The sequence below is a fragment of the Triticum urartu genome, chromosome 1A (assembly GCF_056163025.1).
Source record: "Triticum urartu cultivar PI428250 chromosome 1A, HENAU_Tu73, whole genome shotgun sequence".
Classification (NCBI taxonomy): domain Eukaryota; kingdom Viridiplantae; phylum Streptophyta; class Magnoliopsida; order Poales; family Poaceae; genus Triticum; species Triticum urartu.
The window spans coordinates 466,722,064-466,733,788 of record NC_141873.1 but is presented as its reverse complement, the minus strand read 5'-3'; the positions used below and the strand labels follow the sequence as shown (position 1 = coordinate 466,733,788).

Below are 11,725 nucleotides of genomic sequence, written 5' to 3'. Positions count from 1 at the left end.
ATTCCATCCGCGATCAAGTCAAGGAGGCATACATAGAGATTTGCAAGATACATACGGATATGAATGTTGCAGACCCGTTGACTAAGCCTCTCTCATGAGCAAAACATGATCAGCACCAAGACTCCATGGGTGTTAGAATCATTACAATGTAATCTAGATTATTAACTCTAGTGCAAGTGGGACACTGAAGGAAATATGCCCTAGAGGCAATAATAAAGTTGTTATTTATATTTCCTTATATCATGATAAATGTTTATTATTCATGCTAGAATTGTATTAATCGGAAACTTAGTACATGTGTGAATACATAGACAAACAGAGTGTCACTAGTATGCCTCTACTTGACTAGCTCGTTGAATCAATGATGGTTATGTTTCCTAACCATAGACATGAGTTTTCATTTGATTAACGGGATCACATCATTAGAGAATGATGTGATTGACTTGACCCATCCGTTAGCTTAGCACGATGATCGTTTAGTTTGTTGCTATTGCTTTCTCCATAACTTATACATGTTCATACGACTATGAGATCATGCAACTCCCGAATATCGGAGGAACACTTTGTGTGCTACCAAACATCACAACGTAACTGGGTGATTATAAAGGTGCTCCACAGGTGTCTCCGATGGTGTTTGTTGAGTTGGCATAGATCGAGATTAGGATTTGTCACTCCGATTGTCGGAGAAGTATCTCTGGGCCCTCTCGGTAATGCACATCAATATAAGCCTTGCAAGCGATGTGACTAATGAGTTAGTTGCGGGATGATGCATTACGGAATGAGTAAAGAGACTTGCCGATAACAAGATTGAACTAGGTATTGAGATACCAACGATCGAATCTCGGGCAGGTAACATACCGATGACAAAGGGAACAATGTATATCGTTATGCGGTTTGACCAATAAAGATCTTCACAGAATATGTGAGAGCCAATATGAACATCCAGGTTCAGCTATTGGTTATTGACCGGAGACATGTCTCGGTCATGTCTACATAGTTCTCGAACCCGTATGGTCCGCACGCTTAACGTTCGGTGACGATCGGTATTATGAGTTTATGTGTTTTGATGAACCAAAGGTTGTTCGGAGTCCCGGATGTGACCACAGGCACGACGAGGAGTCTCGAAATGGTCGAGACATAAAAATCGATATATTGGAAGCCTATGTTTGGACATCGGAAAGGTTCCGAGTGAGTTCGGGCATATACCGGAGTACCGGGGGGTTACCGGAACCCCCCGTGGAGTATATGGGCCCTAATGGGCTTTAGTGGAGAGAGAGAGGCAGCCAGGGAAGGCCGCGCACCCCTCCCCCTCTGGTCCGAGTTGGACTAGGAAGGTGGGGGGGCGGCGCCCCCCTTTCCTTCCTCCCTCTCTCCCCCTTCCTTCTCTCCTAGTCCAACTAGGGAAGGGGGGATCCTACTCCCGGAGGGAGTAGGACTCCTCCAGGGCGCGCCATAGAGGGCCGGCCCTCCCCCTCCTCCACTCCTTTATATACGGGGGAGGGGGAACCCCATAGACACACAAGTTGATCATTGATCTCTTAGCCGTGTGCGATGCCCCCCTCCACCATAGTCCACCTCGGTCATATCGTAGCAGTGCTTAGGCGAAGCCCTGTTTTGGTAGCATCATCATCACCGTCATCACGCCGTCGTGTTGACGAAGCTCTCCCTCGACACTCTACTGGATCGTGAGTTCGTGGGACGTCACCGAGCTGAACGTGTGCAGATCGCGAAGGTGTCATACTTTCGGTACTAGGATCGGTCGATTGTGAATACGTACGACTACATCAACCGTGTTGTCATAACGCTTCCGCTTACAGTCTACGAGGGTACGTAGACAACTCTCTCCCCTCTCGTTGCTATGCATTACCATGATCTTGCATGTGCGTAGGAAAATTTTGAAATTACTGTGTTCCCCAACAACGACTGGACGCGGCTGGTGGTGCGCCGAGTTTCTACCACGTCGCAACATCCCGGATGGGTCTTCTTCAAATGCACAAACGGCAGGGTATGTGTTGTTTTGATTCGGTTCTTCACCGGATTCGACACAATTTTGGTAGCTAATTGTTTGCTCATATATGTGTGTAGGATGATGGACGCAAGTTTTGGTATTGGGAATAAGAATGCATCGATCTATTGATAACACGAAAATTAATAGATGTTCGTGCACCCGTTGCTAGAATTGATGGTAGAGATGAGACTAGATATGAGATTAGAGATGAAATTAGATGTGAAGCAATGTCTACTTTTTTAGAATTGAAGAAGAAAGAAGTATTGAAGATCGAGAATCCGCAGATCAACAATGAAGACATAGAGAAGATATTAATCCAACTAGTGAGAGCAATTAGGAAAGTTGAATATTTTCTAAAATGTCTAATTGTGGTTCTTGTTTTCTTTGGTCTTGCTCTTGTAGCAAAGAATTGGTGAATTTTTATGTACTCCAATATCGTTGAATGAAATAAAGAAGGAAAGAAATGTGTTTTGATAGCCGAAAATGCAATGCAAATATTTTTTACTCTGTTAAATATATGGGATCGTCTAGGTCCGGCGAGTGGAGTATATATACTCCACTAAGCCTTTTATTCTCTGAACTTTTAGGGGATCGGTTAGAAATACTCTAATATGAATGAGCGTTTTAACAGGTCATGACTACTACAAGTGAGGGTTAGTAATCGTACCTGTCTATGCGGAAAGGGCACACACCTGCTCACACCGGGATCCGCAAAGTAGTTGGATCCCGTAAGAGGGTATAGTACCTTTTAATTTTTACTCTTTAAAACTTAAAATTTTGCATTTGAAATTTATAATTTTTTCAGTCACCCGTGACAAGTTTCAGAGTAGAAACTTTAAGCGATTTTGTCGGTCGCAGCCTCGCAGGTACTAAAGTTGTGTTTTGTTAGTCACTCGTACTAAGTCTCAAAGCTTATCAAAGCGTATTCTAAGTGGATCTTATTTGAAGCTCTCGTCAGGAGAAACATGAATATGGAAATGCAACTTAATTTGGACTTTTCGTTCAAAATTTATGAAAGATAAAAAATCGGAAGTCAAAAGAAAATGCATGTGCGAGGGGCTCGGTGCCCTCGTACTTGCATGCCACAAATTCTCTCCCCTGTCTCTGCCCTTATACATGAAGTCACAAGGTCCAACTCATTTTTATTTAGTAAAAAAAGTTTTCCTTCAATTTTCATTAATAGAAATCATTAGAAGTTCACGGTCAAATTAAAAGAAACCCAACACTAACAAGCATCCAGCTAGAGCTTCGTGAAGATCTAAGACCAAGAGAAGCCAAGAGCTAAAAGATGAGGACACAACCCCTCTTCTGATATAGAAACGAACCACATCATCACATCAAGAGCATAATCAAAAGTAGAATGATTCTGGATAACTACTAAGACTCCATTACAACCACAATATAGAAGAAGTACCAAAACATGGAACATATAAGCAAACCCTGAAACAACAAGAAACATAAGATTCTTCATAGCAGCAACTCCGAGGGCAACAAGCAGGCCCCCCCTAGATGTTCGTTTTCGTTCATCTTTCAGGCACATGTGATCGAAGCACTCCAGGGTGCCAACATTTTGCTGTATTGAAGGTCCAACTCATGTATGAATAAGGCACAAAACAGACGAGTTTGGAGCTATCGATAGAAGTACTTGCTTTTGAATTAAGTGAAATGAGGCCAAATAAAAGTAGGCCGTTTTCCCCGACCACGACAGATGTCCACGGATGAGGAATTACTTACCTAGACATGGAAGGATACCTTTTTTTATGAAAAGCTTTCGATCTATTCATCAACTGTCATAGCAGTATAAAAGAACACTAGAAATAATAAAAAAAATTATATTCAGGTCCATAGAGCACCTAGCAACGACTACAAGTACTAGCGAGCCAAAGGCACGCCGCCGTAATCATCCCTCCCTCCCTCACCGAAGCCGGACAAAACTTGCTGTAGTAGACAATTGAAAAGTCGTCGTACTAAAGCCCTACAACACTAGCACACCAAAACATTGACCTCCGAATGAATCCCGTAAGACCTACCGGAGAAACACCTCAACACGCCCTCCGACAATGCTAGACGCATCATTATGACGGGAGCTAGACGGAGAGGACCTTGTTCCATCTTTAAGGAGCTGCCACCATTTCATCTTTCTGAGCAGGACACAAACCCTGATCGACCTAAAATATACACCTAAAAATGGAGCTGAAACCTTCCCATCGCCAAGGACCAAGGTCCACTGTGCCTCTATGACCATAAGGCCACCGAAGATGAGAAAAACTGCCAACGGGGCCAACAAGGGGTGGAGAAAGCCTAATTGCGTGGGCAGTCACGAGAGAGGCGAAGGGGTACGTCCACCATAGGGCATTTGACCTTTTAACCCGGATCAATCCTGGGCCTTTAATAAGGGCCAGTTCTTTTGCAGCTTATTTCAGCTTATTGTTAAAAAAAGCTATAAGATGAAAAGAACTCATTTTAGAGAAGCCAGCTCAGCTTATTTCTACCTTCTCCTTCTTCACAATGAGAAAAAGCTGGGGTCGGGTGGCTTCCCGCAGCTTCCCGCAGCTTATGACTTAAAAACGAAAGGGTATACACTACTAGGAAAAGGGTTAAAGATGAAATTGACACTAATGGCGCACCAGAGAAGTGGTGCGCCACTACTATATACTAATGGCGCATCATGTGGAGATGCACCATTAGTGTGGAAGACATTAATGGCGCACCAGGCACAAGGTGCGCCACTAGTAACAATTTTTTTTTCATTTTTTCAAACATACGAATGGCGCATCCAGGCAAAGTGCGCCATTAGTAGTGGCGCACCAGCCATAGAGTGCGCCACTACTATTTTTTTTACTTTTTTACAAAACTACTAATGGCGCACCGTCGCATAGTGCGCCATTACTAGTTTAAACTAGTAATGGCGCACTGTGCCACAGTGCGCCATTAGTATAAAAATTATTTTGAATTCATGAATATCATTAATATTTTGATATCATGAATATTTTTAAATTGTAGCCTTCATTTCTTGGGCACTTTTTGATATCATGAATATTCTTAAATTTCATGGGCACTTTTTGAATTCATGAGGACACTCAATCTCGATCCCCCTCCATCTTGATCTCGATTTTCCCTCCATCTCGATCTCGATCCCCCTCCATCTCGATCGCTATCCCCCTCCATCTCGATCTCGATCCCTCCCCCGCTCCACCGCCGCCGACGAGCACCCCCCGCATCCGTCCCCGCTCTACCGCCGCCGACGAGCACCCCCTGCACCCTCCCCCGCTCCACCGCCGCCGACGAGCACCCCCCGCATACGCCCCCGCTCCACCGCCACCGACGAGCACCCCCGCACCCTCCCCCGCTCCACCGCCGCCGACGAGCACCCCCCGCACCCGCCCCCGCTCCACCGCCACCGACGAGCACCCCCGCACCCTCCCCCGCTCCACCGCCGCCGACGAGCACCCCCCGCACCCGCCCCCGCTCCACCGCCGCCGACGAGCACCCCCCGCACCCTCCCCCGCTCCATCGCCGCTGACGAGCACCCCCCGCACCCGCCCCCGCTCCACCGCCGCCGACGAGCACCCCCCGCACCCTCCCCCGCTCCACCGCCGCCGACGAGCACCCCCCGCACCCTCCCCCGCTCCACCGCCGCCGTCGATGATTTTTTCAAATAACAAATTTGATGATATTTTTAAAAAATTATTACTGTTTTTATAAAAAAATATTACTATTTCATATTCATATTCATTTTTAAAAAAATAATAATAATAAGTGTAGACTACAATTGTTGTTAAACAACAATTATTACTGTTTTTTTTAATATTACTGTTTCATATTCATATTCATATTCATTTTTTTAAAAAAATCTTACTTATGGCGCACGGGTGGCTGGTGCGCCATTGCTATCTAAAAAAAGAATACTTATGGCGCACTGCCCCGCTGGTGCGCCATTGATATGAAAAAAAACCGCCGCACCTTCCCCCCTCCCTCTCGCCAGACTACTTCGATTCGTCCCTCTCCCTCCACCGCGTCGCCGCCGCTGCTGCCCCGACCCACTGCGCCACAGCCGCCCACGCGCCCCCGCCGCCTCCCTCTCCCCTTCCTCCCCCTCGAGCGCCGCCTCCCCCCGAGCCCCGCCTCCCCCCTCGAAACCCTAGAAACCTCGCGCCCCCCGCGTCGGCCCCTGCCCTGCGCCGCCTCTACCTCAGTCCGGGCACGGGGTGCAGGACGACGACCGCGACCGCCGGCCTCCCCACGACTAACCAAGGCGCCCAGGAGGACCGCCGCCGTCTTCCTCTTCGACTACGAGGACCCGGACGAGCGCGGACGCCCTCGAGCCATCCCTTCGACGCCGCCACCGCCGCCGACCCCGACCCCGACCCCTCCGGCGACCGGCCGCGCCCGCCCAGGTACCTCTCCTCCTTCCTCCTTCCTCCCTCTCCTCCTTCCTCCTTCCTCCCTCTCCACCCTTCCCTGACCCCTCCGGCGACCAGCCGCGCCCGCCCAAGTCTGTTCTTTGCAGGATCAGAACAAGTTTGTAACAGGATGATCTACAAATTTTTTTCAATTGTGTTGTGCTGTTTACAAGGATGTAGAAGTCACCCTAAAAAAGGATGCAAAAGTCTTTCAGTGCAGATTAACTTTGTAGGTTGGAGTTTGGTTAGCCATGGTTCAGCCAACTATTTCTAGCTTGATTGTTTGGCTGGTTTAGGTGGTGTAATCTAGTGCTGTGCCGCTGATGCAACTGGTGTCCATGAGTACTTATAAATCTGGTTAGAATTAGTTTAAGAATTGATCTATGTGTATCAATGTGATTGTAGTTTTTCTTGTCATCAAGTTTAGTTGATGTTTATTTAAATATAACTTATATGATCAGCCACTCTATGTATGATTGTGGCTTGAAGGTTCTGGAAGAACGTTTTTCCTTCAAATTCTATCTGGTGGCATTGTCCTAGACTCCTTAATTCTGTTGTTAATTGTGCTTCTATTAAAAGAATTGGGAGTTACTCACTGTACTAGAACTCTGTAGGTTCAATTTTGGTTAACTAATACTGACGTTATGAGAATGTAAGCACCTATTATTGCTACTGATATCATTGGCTCATTGCTGCCTTTGTGCAATGCAGAACTGTTAAGAGTGATTTGGAGGATTCAAGATTCTGTGAAGCTCTTTTGACATTTAAAGCTCAGAACTGAAGGTACTTAATAAAATCAAAAAGCATTGATGATAACTCTTGTTGCCTAGAAACAGAGGTAGTTTACACATAAACAACAGCTTTAATAAACAGAGAGACAAGTGTTAAATCGATGAAAGTAAAAAAGTGTAGTAGTAGTACTTGGTACCAATAATTCTCTGGGAAAAGCAAAAGAGCAAGAGGAGGGAGACATGGAAAAAGTCTTGACCTGAAATGTAAACTGAACCCAAAACAAGACTTTCTGCATTTAAACGAGTCCCAATGGACCTACTGCCAGCTTATTTGTTCTAGGACAGTATAGTTTTACAAGCTTCGGCAACTTTTTCTTAACTGCCGCCGCTGCTGTTATGCCTGTATTCACTGCTACTACTGTTGTACTTGTCATGATGTTGTACTTGTGATGATGCTACTTGTGATCTTCTGAATGAGCCATTGGCGACTTCATTATGCGGGGATAATGATTTTGCAGGTACCCCGAGAGGCCCTTGAGTTTGCCGGAATGTCGATTAACTTCTGTTCCGGCAAATTCGGGTACTCCATATGTCCTATTTTCAGCAAAGGTCATGCTGAAATTTTCCGTGAATTTTAGCATGACTTTGCTAAAAATAGGACATATGGGGTACTTGTGAATAATGTTGATTATCTTCTACTCAAAATTTATGCTGCTATAATGTTGTAAGGGTACTAATTGGTCTCTTCTGCTGCTTATCAGAGATGGGGGGAAGCAGCCACCGCCGCTCTGCCTCACCGGAGTACGAGTTGGATGCTTTCGAGTTCTTCACTATCATACTTTCTTCTTCAGTATCAGCCACGAGGCAGGTATATAAAACGAGAGATCTCCCCTTCACCAATCTCATTATGATAACTCTATTGTTTGCTACATCACTCCTTGTCCCAAATTGCAGAGGCTGCCTGACGCTTTTATGAAGATGCTGGGTGAAGATCCGCCAGATAATGTGAAGCTCCGACAGGCCAGCAGGGGGGTTCGCAGGCTGTGGGACATGGAGTTGGTGATCGAGGAGGGCCACATGTACCTGTGCCGTGGCTGGGAGAAGTTTTACAGTGCCTACGACCTGCGGACTGGGTACTGTCTTCTCTTGAGGTACGACGATGACGCCACAATGCTCATCGTGAAGGTTTTCAACAAGACTATGTGTCGCATGCGCTACGCTGAAGACGAAGATGCCAGTGCGTTCTGCCTCTTCTTATTCCTCTACATTTGGCTTTGTCTCACATCGATTGTTAACGGTCATTTTGCATTTGGACAGGCAATGGGAGCAGCAGCAGCGACACTGGCTACAGCCAAAGCAGCAGTGATTATGGCTGTAGCAAAAGCAACAGCGATTCTGGCCTTAGCGAAAGCAGCAGCGATTCTGGAAGCAGCGAAGACAACAAGAAGGATGATCCGGACTGGAGTGGGGGAGAAAAGGAGCAGAGTGGGGATGAGGAGCTGCAGGATAACGATGGGCATCAGGCTGAGGATGACCTAGCGCTGGTGGTGGCTGACCAAGGGCAAGAGATGGTGGTGGCTGACCAGGTGCAAGAGATGGTGGTGGCTGACCATGGGCAAGAGATGGTGGTGGCTGACCATGGGCAAGAGATGGTGGTGGCTGAGGGTGGCCTCGCGATGGTGCTGGTGCCTGACAATTACCACGCATCGGTGGTGGCGCCGGTGATCCCACAGCTGGGCGACATGACCACGCCAATTGTGGCAGAAGACTACATCCCACAGCTGCCTCCACCGCCTCGCTGCTCTTGGCGCATGAGGCTAAGGAAGGAGAAGGAGAAGAACAATGAGGACTGAACTATGTCAGGTATGTCAGATCTCCAAAATGATATATATATATATATATATACTTAGTTACCTATTTATCTCTAATATGCTTAGTTTCCTATAGGTTAGCTCCAAAATTACTTATGTTAGCACAAAATGATCAAGTTTACATAATAAGCTTATAGTCTTCTTCTTATTCTTCTTCTTATCCAAAATGACATATGTTAGCTTCATTTTACCTAAGTTGGCTCTAATATGCTAACTTAGAGCTTATATGCTTAGTTTCCTATAGGTTAGCTCCAAAATTACTTATGTTAGCACAAAATGATCAAGTTTACATAATAAGCTTATAGTCTTCTTCTTATTCTTCTTCTTATTCTTCTTATTCTTCTTCTAGTCTTCTTCTTCTTCTTCTTCTCTTCTTCTTCTTCTTCTTCTTCTAACTTCTTGTTTATCATTTTGCAGATTTGATTTAATTCACGGAAGCTTGCATGGATGAAGTGCTTCTTTTCCATTTGTGTTTTTATTTTGTATCAATGTGAAACTTTTGTGAATTGATGGATAACGGTGTTGAATGAACATTGTGAAACTTTTGTAATATGTAACGATGGAACTATGTGTTGGCTATGTATGTATATATGATGAAACTTGTGTATTGGATATGATCTGGTGGACGCAGGTAACATCGTTACATATGGCCCCCTGTATGTAAGCTAAGCAGATCTGTGTTGTATGTTATCTCTAATATTTTTTAACCTGTGAAAATATCAGAAATGAAAAAAATTCCCTAATATTCATACTAGTGGCGCATCACACAAGACACTAATGGCGCACTGTTATAATCACACTAATGGCGCATCACCCAACAGTGCGCCATTAGTATGCCAAAGCACATGGTTAAATATGGCCCCCTGGGAGGCATACTAATGGCGCATGGTGTTCTATACTAATGGCGCACTGCTTGGTGTGCCATTAGTATACCAGATATTAATGACGCACCGGTGATGCGCCATTAGTAAGAAATACTAGTGGCGTGATACTAATGGCGCACCAGCGGTGCGCCATTAGTAGGCAAAACTGGTGCGCCATTAGTAGGCCTTTTCCTAGTACTGATAGGCACGTGCCCCTCTAGTTTGATCTTATTACATCAATATTGCCACCCCCAGTCCCGCACAGAACTACCGGTCGCAAAAGACAGCAGCGCTCGATCCCCCCCCCCCCCCCCCCCGCTTGACTCCTCCTGCTCTGTTCTCCGCTCCGCCTAGGGTTCCTCCAGTCACCGCCGCCGCCGTCGCTGCCGGTCCTCCAATCCTCTGGACCACGACGAGGCCAGCGAGATGGCATGTGGATAGGGCTGCATCTTCCACCCCCCCCCCCAACTCCCACGGGCGCGACCCCTCCCTCGGCCGCATCCCCTCCGTCCCCTTTGTCCAGGAGCAGCGCCTGGCCAGGTCTGCCCAGGGCCCCTCTCCGGCAAACGGCGCCCATCTCCGGCGGTCGGCGACCCCCTTTCCCCCTGCCCTCCTCCTGGCTGTGAGCCACCAAGGTGAGCAGCTCCTCTGATTTTTTTGCAAAAAAAATCATGTATATTAGTTGTAAGCTACTGCTGAAGGATGATGATTTCATCTTGATTGTACTACTGCTGAAGTATGATGATTTCATGTTGATCTAAACGAGCTACTGCTACCATAAAAGCATTCTAGATATTGTTATTAATTCTTCCAATTCTTTTTTATTGACATGATGAAAAATAGATGAAAGCACAATGGGATAATGTGGGTCTTAGAACTTTCATTGATATGAGATTTACATTTGTTGTTGCTGGATGGCCTGGATCTGTTCATGACACACGTGTACTCAATGATGCACAAGCTGAATATTCCTATTTTCCACACCCTCCGGACAGTATGTACATGCATTCTTCTCCTCTAATGTTTTGCGTGAACTAATTAGTTTTGGTCATCTCTATTATCAATGCAGGAAAATATTATCTTGTTGACTCTGGATATCCAAACAGAGTTGGATATCTAGCACCATACAAAGGACAACACTACCATGTACCAGATTTCCAACAAGTACCGCCGCGAGGAAGATATGAGACCTTCAATCATATACATTCATCACTACGGAACGTCATCGAACGATCGTTCGGTGTTCTAAAGATGAAACGGAGAATCCTCCTCGGCATCACACGGTACAAACCTGCTACGCAAACAAAGATCATTACTGCATGCGCATGTCTTCATAACTTCATTCGTGAGAGCAAACTAAGTGATCAACATTTTGACATGGTTGAGAGTGGATCTTATGCTCATGAAGAGAGCCTTTCTCATCACCATGCACCCATTGATGATGGTACTATGGGTTCCATCCGTGATGTGATTGCTACAAGTGTTCTCCTTTAATGGTTAGCTCTAGGGTGTACGCTTTTGTTGGGATAACCCTGTAATAATTTACAGATCTTTTTTATTCAATACTTATTCTCAAGAACTCATACTACATGAGACAGTGATGCATGTATGGCATTCGTATGCGACAAAATGATCTTCCTTATGTTTGATTATAACATGTTGTGGTGTTTTACAGTCAAATTTATGTTCATATGGGCAACAATGATAAAAAATATAGCGCAATATCGTTTGATCTAAACAACAGTATAGTCCAAGGGTATTACAGACTTTTCATTGATCATATCACACAGAAGCTGAAAAAACTGGCACTGAAAAGAACTAGCTAGCTTATTATCTGGAGCTTATTTCC

The 11,725-nt window shown here is 45.6% G+C and overlaps 1 protein-coding gene across 1 annotated transcript; it reads left to right on the top strand.

Moving 5' to 3' along the window:
• Nucleotides 1-8,192: 8,192 nt before the first annotated feature.
• LOC147991727 (uncharacterized) lies at nucleotides 8,193-11,370 on the top strand. The gene is made up of 4 exons (XM_087538784.1): nucleotides 8,193-8,327; nucleotides 8,460-8,516; nucleotides 10,720-10,870; nucleotides 10,946-11,370. The coding sequence occupies exons 1-4, from the start codon at nucleotides 8,193-8,195 to the stop codon at nucleotides 11,368-11,370; spliced, it is 768 nt and encodes a 255-aa protein (XP_087394910.1).
• Nucleotides 11,371-11,725: the final 355 nt, after the last annotated feature.